General features: G+C 37.8%; 1 protein-coding gene across 1 annotated transcript in view; it reads right to left on the bottom strand.

The window, feature by feature from the left end:
- Positions 1 to 5,838: 5,838 nt before the first annotated feature.
- SCEL (sciellin) overlaps positions 5,839 to 18,764 on the bottom strand; it is a 76,640-nt gene continuing 63,714 nt past the window's right edge. The window contains exons 13-18 of the mRNA XM_054058547.1: positions 18,325 to 18,384; positions 16,752 to 16,841; positions 14,425 to 14,499; positions 13,022 to 13,130; positions 9,901 to 10,003; positions 5,839 to 8,915 (exon numbers count right to left, since the gene is read on the bottom strand). Coding sequence (XP_053914522.1) covers positions 8,899 to 8,915; positions 9,901 to 10,003; positions 13,022 to 13,130; positions 14,425 to 14,499; positions 16,752 to 16,841; positions 18,325 to 18,384 — 454 coding nt within the window. The 3' untranslated portion in view covers positions 5,839 to 8,898. The remainder of the gene's footprint in view (positions 8,916 to 9,900; positions 10,004 to 13,021; positions 13,131 to 14,424; positions 14,500 to 16,751; positions 16,842 to 18,324; positions 18,385 to 18,764) is intronic.

Genomic DNA, 18,764 nt, shown 5'->3' with positions numbered 1-18,764 from the left:
AGCTTAGGGATTTCTACTCTATAGATCCATCTAGACAGAACTATACGTGACGGTTCTAATTTAATGCATTGTTATTTTATTTTGACTCATCAATTCTGTATTGAATCACTCTGGCTTTCAAAGGCACTAATCCTTTCCCTTCTCTTCCCTTTCCTATAAGAAGAAAGCATCAGGCCTGAATCTTAGAAATCAGGATGGTTTGTTTCTTTCTAATGAGTCTTCATCAAGACGAAGACTAATTATGCTTGCAAAGAAGCTTGAACATTTGCATTGTCTCCGGTATACATGTATGTTTTAGAGTGTAATTTGATTCACAGACTCTTACCACTAATGAATAAGAAGGACAAGGCAGAAGGGTAGCAGAATTCAAGGCTGTTAATAAATGAGCTGATAATGTTAAAGGTTTTGAAATAGCAAATAGGCTGTTTGAGTGTCAAATGCTGAAGATCGTAGTGACAGAAGTAAAGCTTCTCTCCAGGAGGCTAAAAAACCGTGGCACACATTTCGCCAAGAATCTCCATTTCAGCTAGATTTTTCTTCAGGGAACAGTGGCCCTTGACACAGGAAAGAGTCCTTATTTCGTGATGGCAGGAATATACCGGAGGGTTCCACTAATTTTGGTCCTATTCTTTTTCTTTTGTCGTTTGTCTTCTGTCATCTTTAATTTTGCCTGTCTGCATATAGTTGGAGAAGCGATTCAAGAAGTTCATCAGCTTTGCAGTAAAGTGGAAAAAAATTGCTATTGATGTTAGCAACTCTATCATATGGATAATTAAGTGATTTTTACAGTTTGTAAAATTTTAGTAATCACAGAGTCATAGAGTCATTGAATCGTTAAGGTTGGAAAAGATCTCTAAGATCATCAAGTCATACCATCAGCCCAACACCACCATCCCTAAGCCGTGTCCTGAAGTGCCACATCTACATGGTTTTGAACACCTCCAGGGATGGGGACTCCACCACTTTCCTAGGCAGCCTATTCCAACACTTCACCACTTGTTTGGTGAAGAATTTTTTCCTAACATCCAATCTAAACCTCCCCTCGTGCAACTTGAGTCAATTTCCTCTCATCCTATCACTTGTTACTTGAGAGAAGAGACCAGCCCCCACCTGGCTCTAGCCTCCTTTCAGGTAGTTGCAGAGACCAATAAGATCTTCCCTCAACCTCCTCCGGCTTAAACGGCCCCAGTTTCCTCAGCTGCTCCTAGTTAACACCGGTGCTCCAAGTAAGGATAGGCAAACAACTGAATGCTTATGACACTGTAAAATCATAGAATCACCAGGTTGGAAAAAAACTCTTGGATCATTGAGTCCAACCATTCCTGTCTGCCACTAAACCATGTCCCTGAGCACCTCATCTACCCATCTTTTAAATACATCCAGGGATGGTTACTCAAACACCTCCCTGGGCAGCCTCTGCCAGTGCCCGATGACCCTTTCTGTGAATTTTTTTTTCCTGATATCCAGTGTGAACCTCCCCTGGCACAGCTTGAGGCCATCCCTGCTTGTCCTGTCACCTGTCACTTGGGAGAAGAGGCCAGCACTCTCCTCCCTGCAGCTTCCTGTCAGGTAGTTGTAAAGAGCAATAACGTCTCCCGGCAGCTAAACAACCCCAGTTCCCTCAGCTGCTGCTCATAAGAATTGTTCTCCAGTCCCTTCACCAGCTTCGTTGCTCTTCACTGGACACGCTCCAGAGACTCAATATCCTTCTTGTAGTGAAGGGCCCAGTGGTTTAGAAGTTACCAAGTAAAAAAAAAAGTAAACAGCAATACACTTAGCATTAGTTATGTGACATATCTAGGAAAAATTAAATGTTGCAAAACCCCCTCAGTGCTTAGTAAATATGTCTGAGAGGGCACATCTGAATGGCACTGACAGTACGGTTTAATGTATGTCAAAAGAGCATGGGAAGTTTGCAGTTGCTTGAAAGGTTTTTCTTGTGTCAAAGTGGGTTAATTTTCAGATGGGAATGGTTTCAAAGAATAGGTTCCTGAACTTTCACCCAAGTTCTGCTCGATCAAGCAAAACTCTTTGCTGGATATTCAGAAATGCCCATGTAATTTATTTTTGTGATTTCTTTTTTCCTGTCAGATAGGATCTAAACCTGTCCTTGCACTGTCTATCATCCACTCAATCACAGAAGACCCAATAAATGGCAAAGATACTTAAAGGGGAATTTAGGTACAGTTAGAAAACCTGAGTCCAAACTTATTTTCCAGACTCTCTGTTCCATACACCATACAACTTGCAGATTTCTTCAGATCTTTCCAGCAACAGTTCATTAGGCCGGCATAGAAATCTTTGCCATTCTTCCTGCCATGCCAGGTATCCTGGGTCTGGGTAGTCCATTTTGTCCATTCTGGAGGTGTACTAGAGGAGAGATGCTCTATAATCAGCCTTTTCTGGGACAACGTAGAAAGGAAAGAAATGTGGTGCAGCAAAGGCATTTCTTGAGTACATTCACTGGGTTGATGAAGGGTCTATGAATTGTGGTATGCCCAAAAGCCTCTGTTCTTCTTAGCTAGATCTTTTCCTTCTGTTTGTTCCAATTTCATAATGAGAAGCAAAGTTCTTGCTACCTCCGCTCACGTGTTTCATTTATGTTCCTCCTCCTCCTGATTCTGAATTAGAAGGCAGGGGAGTTTTTTAACAGTGCCAATAAACTTGGAGTTAAAAAACAGCAACCAGAGTTCTCAAAGTACATGCTCACCTCTGAATGAATATATGGGATGTCTCACACTAGAATGCAAGAGGCAGGAAAAACACTGCTCCTTTCTTGCTTCCCTCCTTCAGCTTCCCACAGATGTCATTCATGTCAAAACTGCTGCATTTGCTCCCAGGGAGAATTTCATTGTGAGAAAACTTGTATTTCATTACAAGAGGCTTTTCTGTTACTTTACTTATTGCTTACTTTGGTAAATGGATGAAAGCTTTACATTTTCAATTGTATAATTCTGTGTATTTTCCAAATATTAATATTGTAAATATTTGGCTGTTTGAGATTATATACAGGGATAACGGAACTCAAAGTTACATAGAATCATAGAAACGTTGAATGGTTTGAGTTAGAAGGGACCTTAAAGATCATCCAGTTCCAAGCCCCTGCCATCACCAGAGGCACCTTCCACTGGATCAGGTTGCTCAAAGCCTCAGCCAACCTGTCCTTGAATATCTCCAGGGATAGGGCATCCACAACTTCTCTGGGCAACCTGTGCCAGGGCCTCCCCACCAAGACAAAAAATTCTTTCTAATATCTCATCTAAGTCTCCCCTCTTTCATCTTAAAACAATTCCCCCTCGTCCTGTCACTGCAAACCCTGATAAAAAGCCCCTCCCCATCTTTCCTATAGATCCCCTTTAAGTGCTGGAAGGCTGCTATAAGGTCTCCCTGGAGCCTTCTCTTTTCTAGGCTGTACAAGCCCAATTCTCAGCCTGTTCTCGTATGGGAGGTGCTCCAGCGCTCCGATCATGTTCATGGCCCTCCTCTGAACTCACTGTAACAGATCCATGTCCTTCGTGTGCTGAAGACTCCAGAACTCAATGCAGGACTCCAGGTGACATCTCATGGGAACAGAGTAGAGGGGCATAATCTCCTTTCTCAACCTGCTGCTCACACTTGTGATGCAGTCCAGGATATGATTGGCTCTCCGGGCTGCAAGCACATATTGCTGGCTCATGTTGAGCTTCTAATCCACCAGTTCTTCTCTTCAAGGCTGCTCAGTCCATCCTCCACCCAGCCTGTATTTGTGCTTGTGATTGCCTCAACCCAGCTGCAGGAACTTGTGCTTAGTGTTTAGATGGAAACTACCTAGAAGAACCAGAAAGTATAAAGGCAGACCAACTTTTTTCTGGGATATTCATCTTGCAGTCAAGTTTGACTGTTGATTTCAATAGCACCATTATTTATGGCAACACTTTTACTTTTTAAATTATTATCTCTGATTTTCAAAATCACTGATTCTACTTGCCCTTAATTGGTTTCTTTGCATAATGCTTTCATCTTTGTCTTAATCTTTTCTCCTCTTTCTGTTTCTTTTCAGTATTTTGACATGTGAACACTACTTTTTCCCCTATTGGCAAGGATGGCTTGAATACCAGAAAAACTGCATTTTCTTTCCAGAAATGATTCTGTTTCATTTGCTCCTGAGTAGGTAGTTTTAAAATGTTGGCTGCCCATTGTTTTGACCACAACAGTTGTCTGAGCTCTCTAAACAGATGCCTGATCACTGCACAGCATTGCCAAGACTCAGGCAAGTACTTTGGCATGATTATACTCGGATATTGACTCTAATAGGATAAAACCAATCAGTTTTAAGTCTTGGCACAGGCTATGAGACTGTAACTGTCAATTTATATCTGACACAGTTATAAAAACTCCACAAAAAATAGTAAATTTACAAGTAGTTTGCTTGGAAAGGGAAGTGAAATCTGATTTTTTTCTTGAGCCACTTACATGGGTGCAGCAGTACCACCCAGAGGCCACTGCTGTGGCACTACACAAACCCAAGGAATTAGTCCCCTCCAAAAGAGCTCAGAGACTAGAAAGGGAAAAAAGTTGGTAAGGTTTAGAAGAGATCATCATATGAAGATGTACATATTTCTAGTACACTCAGATGAAAAACCTCAAACTTCCACTCCCTCACCATTCTGCTCCAAACAAATCTCAGCACAGACAACTCTTCAATGTTGCTAGAAGGGAACACAGTGTAAATGGAGTTCCACACCCTGCTTTTAATTATGAATTAAACCACTCGGATAAGATGAAGTAGCTTCAGGGTCTGGTCTTTGCTCCCAGGATTGTCTCTGTATTTTCTATCCAGCAGTCGTTCCTGGAGGGTCAATAGGCACACAGTGAATGTGCAGGCAGTGCAGCTGTCCTGTGGTCTGTGAGCCATAAGGATCCACCTGCACATGCTGGGGATCACAGCAAAAACGTTGATGGGGACATCTCTTTTAGGTGAATCCGTTCCACTGTCTTACATTGCTTGGTTAAAATGTGAGTATGTTGAGGAAGGAATTGAACCTGGCCCTCCCACTTTCTTGGCAAGTGATCTGTACAGAAAGGAGAATGTGTTCTCCATGATTTTAAAAGGTGGTAGTTATCAGGAGAGCTTTGAGGGGTGTCTGATGTTAGCGGTGTGCGACAAACAAGTTTTCAAAATATCTGCAGATTCTTCTCCCTGAAATACAAGGGATGCTTCTAAGTCCCAGTTTTGCTCATACAAGAGATCAGAGCTGGGTTGCTCAGACCAGGCAAAGGGGAAAACAGGACAGCAGGCCTTTGAAGTCAAAGAAAGAAATATCTCATGGATTTAAGATCTCAGTGATTCTGCATTTGTTATGCAACTAAACAGAGCTATTTTGGTCAACAGTTTCAGGCTTCAGCACATCAAACCTACTTAAGTCTTTATCCTTCATCTTTATGGATTGAAGGGTGTCTGCTATTATGCTGCTGTGACAGAAAATGAGGTGTTTTGGTGCAGCAGAAGGGAAAAGAGGAGGCTACATTTCTCCCTCCTAGTCTGATACCAATTTGACTGGAAGCTAAACCCACCTGCTGGTGGAACAGAATAGCTACAGTGAGCAACATGCAAGTGTGATCAGAAAGCAAATCCATCCAGGAAAGTGGATACTTTTCATTATAAGCAACAGGATTATGTTAAAATGTCAAGGAAAGCGAGAGGGGTAGCAGAGTTCTGACCTGTACATGTCCCGATCGAATAAACTGAACACATGAAACTATCCCAACACAACACAATCATAGAATCATAGAAACTTTATTGAAAGAGTGGTGAAACACAGGAGGTGGCTTCTCAGGGAAGTGATGGAGTCATCATCCCTGCAGGTGTTCAAAAACCGTGTAGATAAGGCAGTTCAGGACATGGTTTAGTAGGCACAGTGGTGTTGGCCTGATGGTTGGACTTGGTGATCTTGGAGGTCTTTCCCAACCTTAATGATTCTATGATTCTGTGACACAACTCTCTATACGAAAGAGCAAAAAATAGAGCTGGCCTATTGAATAAAAGCAAAGCTCCTTTGATGTTGACCAGTGCTTTAAAAGTCTAGCTAAGGAGGCTCTACAAAGTAACAGAGAGCGTGTCTTGCCAAACTCACAGAGATGTTTATTACAAGAGGAAGTGGATGAGAGGACAAAGTTACCGATGTTTGTCACCTTGCATTGAGTGCTGCTAAGGTGAGGATGCTCAGACTGAGTGTTCTGTAAGAATCTGCACAGGATACAACAGAATATATCAATACAGCAAAACGGTTCTTGTGATAGTCCTTGTTCTTTTAAGTGCCAGTAGCTTTGAAGCCATCTACATATTTATATCATCAATATGTATTATATGCATTAATTCCACTGGTTTCCTCTTTTATTACTCGGTTCTTCCCCCTGTAGAGCTCTGCCCAGCTTTGTAAAAAAGTATACATTACACACTGAGAAAATGGGCCTAATGAATCACAAAACCCCCATAATTTAGTACATCATCTCTCAAGATAGCTTTTCAGTCTAATTTAATGCATTATTGAAGATAACGCGTTCACTAAAACAGCTGCCAGCAAACTGTTCATTTGGAATGTTTCATGGAAGTACTAGTCAAGAGAAATAAAATGCCATATGCTAATGATATGCAAAAAGGACAAATAACAATTAAGTTTTGATACATTCGTATTGAGATGTTAATACTATTTTTTTAAATGAATACTGCCATCCAGGCTTCTATAGGGTAAATATCAGGAATCACAAAACTGGTTTTTCTTTTCAGCGAAATTACAATATGTAATAAAAAAATAACAAAAATAAACCCCGTGTGGCAAAATTACCAGAGATGTTCAGCAAGGATGAATTAGAGAGCACAGAATTACCATTTATTGTTTCTTATTGATACTTCTCTATCAGTGAGCATTTAAGTAGCAGATATTTGGATTCAGATCTCCAATGGAGTGAACTAAAATCTCGCACCCCTTCCCACACATGGAAGTCTTGGATTCTAATGCGCTAGCTCAAATAAATATCTGACACCTTCCATTGTAACTGAGACTTGGAAATAACTGTTGGTCTCTGAGCAGGACCAAATTTTGATCGCAACATTAAAACTTTGCCACTGATTTCCACCTGCTGTGCAAGTCTCATTGTATCCTGATGCACCACAAAGTAATATTTAGGATAGTATTAACTAGAATATGTCATTCACAGCAACAGACACGCACCAGAAAATTATGTAGAATAACACATTTATTAAAGATACTGCCACTAATTCATAAGACATTTTCATTAAAATAACATAACAAAATATCTGCTGTTTCATGGCTCCTTTGCGTATCAGTCTGAACATCCTTTAAGCAAGGCGAGACAGATTACATCATTAATCGGCTGCAGACCCAATGGTTTAAATTACACAGACATCCACATGCCATGTCTCCACTACTGAATATGCAGACAAGGAAGGAAGTTTGGCTGGGACAGCAGTTCAGCAGTATGAAACTAATCTATGGCTTTGGCACTTTTCACCCTTCTAAGCTCTTGCTCAGGTCCAGCAACCTCTGAGCATTCTAACTCTGTCATGATCATATCCAAGAAGTCCTTTTCAGTGAGAGGTAAGGGAGAAAAATCAGTTCTGAGTAGCCATAGTGTTAAACATCTCATGGCAGAAACTAATAGTCAACAACTTCATTCGTCCAGTGAACCACTGAACTATATATTAATTTAGGCAAATAGGGCAGGTAACAATATATTGAGTATTGTGGAAACATAACAAAGCATGAACTCAACTTTTAGTTTCTGTGCTTTAATACAGATATGGTGTCCAAAAGGGAAAAAAAATGCTTTCACCATAATCTCAAAAGAAGGAGTTTATCTGGCCTAATGATGTTTAGAAGTCTGAACTAGTCACTCCAGGTTCCTTTGCAAAGCCTGGAAAGTAAAATGTACATTCAAAGCATGGTTAACATCACAGTAAAACAGATGTTTGCAACCCAACCAAATGAATGACTTCCTAAAAAAGTGTATTTCTCTTTGTGACTATAAAGACAGAATAGGTCAAGTAACTTAAAAGTAGATGTCTACACTGTAGATGTTTACATTTAGGCAAGATGAACACCATCCAAAGTGTTTAGATAGCTTAATAAAGTAGGAAAGATAAATACAACAACAGAATGTCATGCAAAGTATGTGTTTCATGATTTCATGGCAACTGTTAAGTGTGCACGTCTTAAAAAAAAAAAAAAAGTAATACAATAGTTACCAGAATTACAAACACAGAGTGGGACATTTCTAATTAAAACCCTCTAACAATTTTTGTCTAGAATCCCTCTGCAGCAATAGAGATGCATTTTCCAGAGATTATTTGTCACATCTTAAAGTTATAATTTCAGTTACTTGGAAAGAATCTTCCTCTGGAGTTTGATGACTCTTCTCAATAGAGGGCGAACCCACCTCACTCTATATGATAACAGTAATTTAAACTGAATAACTGACTATTAAATGACGAATCTTTGATGAGATTAATCTTCGTACTAGGAAAAGATAACAGATCTTTCTATCTGAGATGTGGTTGCAGTGAGAAAACACAGCCTCTTCAACTTATGTGTAGGTATGTCCTGCTGTTCAGAAAATCTCAGTAAGTTATCATTAGTTTTACATACAGTTTAGAAGTTTCACAGATCTGATTAATATACTGAACAGTATCTTGATTTGCTTGCTGAAATGTGCGTATGAGGAGCCATCTAAATTCTCATGACCTTAGTTCCCTTGGGAACCATGCAGTAGGACTCCATTTAAAATACTTGTTCCTAGAAATAAAATTCAATCATTTTCCATTATGTTTTGAATTAATAGGCCAATGCTCTTAACTAAACACTAGTGGAACTTCTTTATTATGCTTTCCGTATGTCAAAATTAGTAGATCCATTTTTCTGCAAGAGAGAAAAGATTGGTCAGAGATGCCAAACAAATCAGTATTCTTCAAATGTCACATAGGGAAACTTAAGATCACTTTTTTTTTAGGCAATCTGCTGAATTCTGACTGAACCATCTTGTCATTTGCTGAATTAAGATATGTCAATTTATAATGCTTAATATACAGACACTTGGTATGTCTTTCTACCATTTTATAACTGTCACAATGCCTTATTATTTGTATAATATGATTACTTGTATAATTCACTCTTCCCATCAAAATTTGCAATGGCGTAATAACAACAGAGTATTTTAGCAAAACATAAGTGAACACCAGCTTGTCAGAACATTTCATCTACATTTCTATTTGTCATTATTTTTTAGAGGTACTGATTCGTAGTATTGTGAATTGATAATTACCATGAACGGAGAAGATTTACAATCTAGCAATTTCTAGAAAAATTAACAAAAGAAAAGTTTAATTCTTCACTGTCTTGGACATTTGTTTGCTCACTATGCTCCTCACAAAGATAAGAGTGATACTCACAGTATAGTATTATGGTTATGATTTAATAGATTTTGTATCTTTTCTTTACTGGTCAGAATAACTACATTAGTTCAGAATACCTTGGAACCCTGGCTTATTATTTTCAGTAGAACAACCCGATTCTCAGATAACTTTGCAATTTGCTCTTGTGACTATAGGAGCAAGATGCTGTTGCTGCACTATAGATGTCTCCATTGACTGCACAGATAGGACTGCGGGTTACAATAAGACACTAAAAGATTTCCCTCACAGGTACTGAATAATTATTGTGTCTAGGGCCTGGGGTTGGTTATCATCCTAAGCAATCCAGTCTCATTGAATGAAATACTTTGAAAAAGGTTTAAGTACGCAGATCTGAGCAAAATAAACAGCTGTGTTGTACTGTATTGGAGTTCTTTGAATTAATTTCTCTAAGTCTTTTTCTTATGTTCTGCGTAATGCATCTTGCATCTTACCTTTAACTTTGGAATAGCAAGGCTCACAATGTACAGTTTGTCTATAAATCCAAATGCTGTCTCCTGCTTTCAGATCTTCCAGTGGTCTTTTACATACTTCACACTTCAACACACAAGTAAAAGTAAGATGAAAAATTAAAATGAAATCAAAATGAAAACTTTCTCTAGTATTCACACCCAGCATGCTATCCTTTAGGGAGTAGGAAACTCCAGACCAGAACATGGGTTATGAGTACTACAATATTACCAAATTTGAACTCTGAAAGCACAGGTTTCATTAACAGTAAATTTGACATCTGAATATCTAACTTTCAGAAATCCAAAAATCGGATACATAAGTCTTAACTGGTTCCATAGGTTCTTGATATACTCACCAACCGCTTCCTTCCCCCTGATATTTCCAAATTTCTCTCTTTATTTATTCTAAAATAAGATGAATCACCCTTTTGAGATACTTTTGTTTCTTCATTGAGTAAAGGAAGCATGATCAGACTTACTCATCCAACTCAGAGTACGCCTTAAGAAATCTAAACCTGCTTATTTCAAAATATTTTATGCTACTTCATCTTAACCATTACTGCAGAATCTGGACGCTGCTTTGACAAATTTCCAAAAAGCTAACTTTTGAGAAAGAGAAACAGTGCCCATTTCACATGGAAATACAGAGATAGATACCGAGCGTGACTTGCCAAGATCACAAGGAAACCCTACAGTGGATTAAGAAGCAAAGTAATTCAGTATACAAACCAGAATCTTAGAATTATAGAATCATAGAACATAGAATGGCTTGGAGTAGAAGGGATCTTAAAGATCATCCGGTTCCAGAACCCCTGCCATGGGCAGGTACACCTTCCATAGAGAAGGTTGCTCATATCTTCATCCAACCAGGCCTTGAACACTCAGATCACCAATATTGATTTTTATACATTTGTTTGTTTTTGCAGCCTAGTAAAAGAATGGCAAATTCTGGTTTCTTTGGATATTTTACCCTCTGCTAAGTGAAAATCAGCATTACTTTTTACTACAGTGAATTTCAGTAGCTGAATTGCCAGCTATCTCAGAAGGGCTGTAAGCCTTTCCATAATTTTCATGATGGCTGCCTATTCAGATCAATTTGGACTGAAACCTTTCTTAAAATAAAAAAAAAAAAATAACAGTCTGACCCAGAATATCCTTCTGCAGCTAAATGAATAAAGAAATTGTGTGATGTTAGCACTGTGGACATATAGGCAGTGTGACTGATTAGACCCAGTATCCAGACAATATGCAATTGCCTTGTGTAATACATGCTCACCGAGGCAAGCATGAAATTGAAACCAAGCACTCAGTATTGATTTTTGCAACATGCTAGAGCACCAAAGGATTTCTTTTTTAAGTTCTACAGAACTACCTTTTTTCTACATCTTTTCAACATAGGCTGTTATAGTAAGGTATTACTAAACAGCTTGCTCCCTTCACTCATTTTATGTTTCCTTATATAAATCAGCCAAAGGATAGGCATATTTTCAAAGCTTTGATCACCAAGATTAGCTACTATATATATTTTATATATATATTTTTTTATATATATATATATAAAACCACCTACAGTTTGGATTATTTAATCACTGAACTTTTGGTATATACCTTTACAAGGAAACACAGACCTTATACTGCTGTCAGCTACATGCAACTTTCTAATGGATACAGGGATACAGGAGCTAAATTAATATTAATAATGAGAAATTGCATACAAGCATGAACCACAGACTTCTTACATTAGTTTTTTTGCCAATATTTTCATAACTGTGTAGTTACACAAAACTTAAGCTGAATTTTGCTGGCCAGACAGGTATTCACTTGGAAATAGGTAGCAAAAATAATATAATTTTAACAATAAGCTTAAATATTTAACAAGTAATTCAGCCAATACTAACACGTTAACACTCCCAACAGCATAAAAAAACCCCACATTTCTCTTCATGTAGGTTGATGCATCTAAGAAGAATGGAAACACACCAGAGCCTGTATTTGCTTGCAATGATAGATTACATAGTGATTTCCATGGAAGAAATTGCATTTCTAGTGCTCACAGAGCCTGTGAAGTCCATATGAGACAAAAAGCATATGCTAAATCATACATGTTAAGTACAACCTTACTGCTGTATTCTGGTTTGGGTTACTTTTCATGTGATAACAGGGTAAAAGAACTGCTGTCAGAAGCAGACGTAAAAGCTATGCAAGACTAGGGAGAAAAATGAGCTATGCTACTGCAGTGGTTTTGATGAGTATTGTTTGTTAGAACAACAAACTCTGTGTGGAGGCACAAACAGAATTAAGGCAAACGAGGCAGAAAGAACACAGGCTAGAGGGCTGAGCACTAGGAGGCATACCCTGACAAAAGTTTAAGAGCAAATTTTAGGCAGAGGCTTAGGCTTAGGAATGACAAGCAAAAAAAAATTCTTCTGTGCTTTCCTTCTTATTGGAAACAGGAAAAAAATACATATTTTTTTAATAAATAAGACTAGGGCGAAGTCATGTCCAATTTCAACATTATTTTATCCTACAGCAGAAAATATCCATAAGATCCAAATTTTAACCAGATCTTTGGCACCAGTGGGTAAAATTATTTCACTTCCATGGCTTAAATACGTCTTAATAATACCACTGAGTGTGGCTTCTTCACAAGCCATGGTCTTAGGTTTCTCTTAATCAAGAACACCTACAAAACTTCATAAAAAAAAAAAGAAAGAAAGAAAATTTTACAATAAGAAGAAAGTGTAAGTAGAATATAACTCCCTAATCATCAGACTGGAAGTGTGTATGACTGAAGGCTTACAAATGTGTAGGATATTAGGGATACACTCCACTGCATCCTTTATCCTCAGAGAGAAGAAGAGGCAGGTTAAGGGAGAGTACAGGAAGAGGGAGAGGCAGAGATGGAAAGAAAGAGGATTGGATTGTGTAGAGGCTGGAGAGAGACTAGTATATCCTACATCAAGCTTCTCCTCCAGTGTGCCAGCTCTCCTCTTCTTCCAGGTTGAGAAGGCCAAAGGCCTAAATATTCTTTTATTATAAGTATAATATAATGCGGATATTACATTCAAGTTACATTTCTGAATAGCCGGTGAAATCTGCTTACCTTGAAACAAGTTGAATGACAGCAAATTTGCAAGGCGTCTAAGATCATTTTGGCATCTATGCCCAGAGGCTTCCTGCAGTATGTACATATATCTTTTCCAATTATGCTCCTGTGTATATAACATCAGCTGTCAGAAAAAAAGCTACTGAAATCTCAAGGAGAAATATGATAAGCTTAGTGCACTGCATGGGGAAACACATTTGTATATTGCACAATGGCCATAAATGGAAAAATGTCATGTGTATATTCCTTCCATTCTAGTTGACAGGTGTAAAGTTCACAATCCTGTGATGGGAAAATTGCTGAGCATAATTGTCAATTATCAAAAATACCTTGATAGAAAAGATGGTCTTTGGTGAACTGAATGATTTTGAACAATAACGGGACTGTATTAAGCTGCTGAATGTCTGGGAGCATGTATGCTAAATAAGGATGAAGTGGAGGTTAATAATTTTAATGTTTTAATCAAAAGTAAGTTGGTAGTTGAATTAAACTGCCATCATTTGATCAGTCTGAGATAGAATTTTCCTTTATGTTGCAGAAGTGCCTGAAAGCATTTTTAATTTTCTGCATTGCAGACAGAAATCCTACCTTTGTGGCAGTTCTAGTGAACACGTGTATAGAACAACCTGCCTGGTAGGTATAACAATATTTTTTAAAATTTTCTCAGCTCTTTTTGCGTTCTTATGTGACATCAGTCTGTAATTTCTCCAGATACAACAGTTATTGGTTTTACACTACAGAATCAACTGACTACCTCCTTTCCACTCAATGATTAATCATTGTATTAATTTTTAATATTCCCAGAGTGCCTTATATTTAGGTTGGAAAGGATGTACATTTTTCTGATTTGGTATTTACATGTAATGGGAATGTCCAAGTTATATGAACTGAACATAGTGGGCCCATTTAATGGTTTTTTCCCCCATGGGGTAAGATATTACTGATTGAGCAAATGCCCTTCTTCTATTTGGGAATATCTTAACTGGTGTAAAAACAGAGTTTTTAACAGCATTGTCATATAAACCTGTTGGTCCGCATTTATACATAAAGCTGGTCATTACAGATACCATTCTCACAAAGGAAGGAAGTTGTGCAGAGTAAGCAGCTGCCTGAGGTGGAAACCTACAGAATCACAAAGCCAACTCTGTCACTTAAGGCACCGTCTATTGTTTCTATAGATATTATAAAATGTCAGCTGTGACAAGTCTAACATAATATTAAGCTGCTGAACTGTGGAAATGATTTGATGGCAAGATCCCACTGAAAGGGAGCTTTCTGTGAAAAGCTATCTGACAAGCCTAATGGTGACTTCCACTGCTTGCTTTTGTCTGAATGCTTGAACACTTATGTAAAATGTCTGCGTCCTTTGATACTCTATAATGCTATTAATGGGTACTTACCGATCAGAAGTAGAGTAAACAGTTTTGATAGTATTTCCAGTTATATTTTCTTCATGGGCACCATATGATGATTTGCTGTGAAGTAGTGAGTGAATAGCAATCACTATACAGTGCTTTTTATTTTTAAGGGTTTCACTACACTGATGATAATAGGCATATTAAACTAATGTAATATGCTTGTAAAAAAAAAATCATACTTAGTAATGAGTTCTTTTTATATATTTTCACAACCATTAACAAAAATATATGAAAAGAGCATGTGTTATAAATACAGTGTCCTTAGACTATGTTCTGTTGTTGAATTGATTCTTCAGCATTTCAAAATTGAATCCACAAGCCCACTGAGAAAAATCTACACGATGGTATTGGGTTTACCTGTGCTGATATCCCAGCCTAAGTGATACATAACAGGAAATGATGACACATTGCATTTTTTCCTCAAAGAGCTGTCAAACAGCCAAATCAACTTAGAAAATGTCCCTAGAAGTAGAGTAAGGCTTTTTATAACAAAGGCTGTTCAATGTGTGATTTGTATTCATTACAGTAACTTTGTTGTTCCTTGTATCAGAGTAGGAAGGAATATGCTAAATTTAACTATCAAAGAACCCCTTTTTAACATGGAAGGGGTGAGCCTCTATGTGACAGCTGAATAAGTCATCTTGCCATACATGTTTTGAACATTTCCAAACTGATTTAATTATCCTATTCCTCCAGAAGTTCTTAAGGTGTATATGGCAATTATTATATATTTCATATCACTCTCAAATAATGTTGAGAAATGTTAGGAACAATTTTTTATAATCATGTATATTTGCAGAACATGAATTTTTTTACAGAGAAAGTATAATAGACTGATAATATCATTTAAGGTGTTACACAGCCTAGGCACACTGTTCTACATACCTGTCTTGCAATGTGTATACTTGAAGTAATAACCTGCGAAGAACATTCATTTAATAAGCTTTCATGAATTAAATTGGGATTAAAGCTTCAGGTATGGGGTATGCATTTTGTCAAGTGTAAGCTAACACCACATATTGAAGTGCATTCTTTGTCCTGCCATTCTTGTCTTCATGTCCTCTATTTTAATTTTCAGAGATAATAAGAATATTACACATCCTTAGCTGTATGTGTGCAAAATGCTGCAGGAGACTAATTATTTTTTTGTTGAACATTCATGCTGAGTCTTAAAATTGTATGCTGTATTTATGGGCTTTGCCTTCAAGGCCATCCAGAAGTTTCAGAATACAGACATTGCAACCGCATTCCAACGTCCTGCAGCAAATGTAAGAAAATGAGAGATTGAAGACCCTGTGCCCAGTCATACCCACACCGAGGCTCAGGTGTGTATCAGCTTAAGGATTGGGACATTTGCCATAGTTCCCATAAAGTACCAGGCTGTTTTTCCTATTAGTAAGGCTCAATAGAAGATTTCTCCTCTGCTTTCCGAATCATCAGCCTTGTCTCCGGCAATTCAAGACAACTATGTCTTTTAACAATCCTGCCTACATTAATACTTAATAAATCCACATAGATGAGTGCATTGGTATGAAGAGAGGTTTTCCTAATCCAGAAAGGTCTTTCATTCAAGAATTAGATATTATATTTTTTATTGTCATATTTCTTGAAAATACTTTTTGACTGTGAAGAAAACCATATTGTTTCCTTTATTTCAATGATTTCCTGTTACCAACAGACCAGGTGTTTAGATCTATTTAATATCCCTACATCACTTTTTTTCAGATTTGCAATGCGTGTCCTTGTCAGAATCCAGCTAGAGCAAGAGTATTACAAGATAAGTGGTTTTTAAAATAGTTTGTACCTGGTCAAAAAGTCAGGAAGCTATGCCACAGTTTCAGTGACTGGGATAAGAGAAGATACATGGGTTCAGACTCATCCCATGTAGTTTTAGAAATTTAACAAGGCACTTGAGTGAAAGGTATGATATTTTGCTTAGAGTCTTGGGAAGCAATAAGCTCCCTGAGAGCATGGAGTATCTAATATGCAGGAAATGCCTTTCTTCTATCATTATATAAGAATTCTTGATTAGCTGCTTTCCTAAATTTCATACCTCAGCTATATCTCTAGACCTATATGGAGTATGTCTTGTGTTCCCAAACCTGTGCTTTAGAGCTATGCTTTCTGGGCTAGCATGCATGGGATCCTGGAAACAGAATTTGGAAGGCAGCTGGCTTAATTCCAGAGAACAGTGTGATGTTTCTAAACATCCCTGGAAATTCTTGTGTAAAGATGGTTTCTCTCTTTTTTTTTCTTTTTTTCCAAGAAGTTGCCCTTTAGATGTTACGATTCTCAATTGTCCTCATTACCTGGTCTTTCTTTCACTGTCAGTTGAATACTTTGTTTCTGGAAGATTATTTGTAGCCTGTGGAGGATTTTCATTTTCTTGCTCCGTTATCCTTAAAAAAACCCCGAAAACCCAAGAAAACAAACACATCTTAGAAATAATTTTCAGCCACACAGCTTTCAGTTACATTTACAGCCATAAATGCAGAAGCTTGGGCTAGTAACAGTAGGTAAAAATAAATATATCATTTTCTTACTGTTGTTAAATTTTTGCTTTTGAAATACCTAGTGGAAGTTGTCCCTGTCCATAGTAGGTGGTTGGAACTGGATGATCTCTAAGGTCCCTTCCAACCCAACCCATTCTTTGATTCTATCACTGACCTCTGATTTATGCTGGTAGATATATTCATAACAGAAGCCTCATCTAACTTTAACTGTAGTTTCCTAAAAGTGCCCACTGAGGTTTTCAACTGTGTCGTCGTTGATAGCATTCTGCATTTTCTTGGCAGTATTCAATAATGTTTTATTCTTTGTTTTGCAATGTTTCAGTTCTGAATTTTATATATGTATATATATTATGTTTTTATTAGAATTGACTAGTTAAATAGATACATAAATTCATATTTCAAAAAGCAGGATTACAATTCAAGCAAGATAAACCTTGTCTCCTGCAGTTTTCCCCGCCACAAACATGACATACAACCAAACATTAAAAAAACCTCTTGTCAGACAAATTATAGGATTTAAGGAATAAGTGCTAATAATGTTTTCAGTGATTTTACAAAGCAGCTTAGACAAAGGCTGCTCTTGTTTGGTTCTGCCAAAGGTTATATTCTGAAACAACTTGATGATTATAAGCCTTAACTCTGAATGTTTGGGCTGCAGCTTGATTTATTTCAGTGAGTTTGCCAAGGCCTGAAGCTTTGCTAAACGAACCTTGCTCAGTGCTGGTCACTGTTTTATATGCATAGCATGCTGCGTAAAGCAGCACCCGCTATTGTGCTTGACTCCTCATCTGGCAGCCCCCTTTCAGAGCTGGAGGAGGAACTCATTCCCTGAAGATATTCAGTATGTGCCTCTCTGGTCAGGCTGTCAAGTGGGATGGCTAAGATAAAAATACTTTATGTTAGAAAATAGCCAAACTGCTTATTTATATAGATGGCTATAGTCTTCCTCTTCATTGAGGTATACAACTAAATGGAAGACTCAAAAAGTTAGCATTGGAATGGTACCCAAAACCATCATACTAACTTCACTTAATTCTGAGTTCTCAAAGTACCTAATAAGTACCTAAGTAGATGAGTTCTCAAAGTACCTAATTACAAAAATACTTGAGAGGATCTTGTCACCAGGTGTTTTCATTCACTACAAGAGATTATAGGTTTGAGTCATTGCTTATTATCAAAATACGTGTGGGTATATTGTCATATTTGGTTAATCGGGCACATTTTAGCAATAATATAGATATCTTTGTCAAGTTATGCAAATTCTGCTTGCTTGCATTAGGAATTCACATTTTCTGGTACCACGCTAAACAGCTACAATGCTTGATAATGTCTCTTTAAATTTTAGAGAGAATCATTAATTTGGTCTCACCACTTTTTACTTTGGTCATCAGCAGGTTTTCCTTCAGTGCTATCACCAAGATCCTCATCTCTGTGAAAGTGAGAAAGACATCAGAGTCAATCAAATTATTTGATTCAACCTAAACATACTAGATGTTTATATATATATATATATCTCATTACTCTAAGATAATTCAGAGACCTCAGGAGGCCTCTAGTCCAATGTCCTTCTCAAAGCAGGGCCAGGTCTGAAGTCTGACCAGGTTGTTCAGGTCAATTTCAAGCTGGGTCTTGAAAACGTCCGAGAACAGAAATGGCACAACCTATCCAGGCAACCTGCTCCGCTGCTGGACGGTTTTCCTCATATCAAGTCTGAATGTCTCATATTTGAATTTATGACAGCTGTGTCACATTGTTGCGAGAGGTGAAGGGTACCCCTACTCCTTCTAAACTGACTGTGGCTCTGTCATT

Source organism: Cuculus canorus, chromosome 1 (genome assembly GCF_017976375.1).
Source record: "Cuculus canorus isolate bCucCan1 chromosome 1, bCucCan1.pri, whole genome shotgun sequence".
Lineage (NCBI taxonomy): Eukaryota > Metazoa > Chordata > Aves > Cuculiformes > Cuculidae > Cuculus > Cuculus canorus.
Note: the sequence above shows the minus strand (reverse complement) of the source record. Positions and strands in the feature narration are given on the sequence as shown.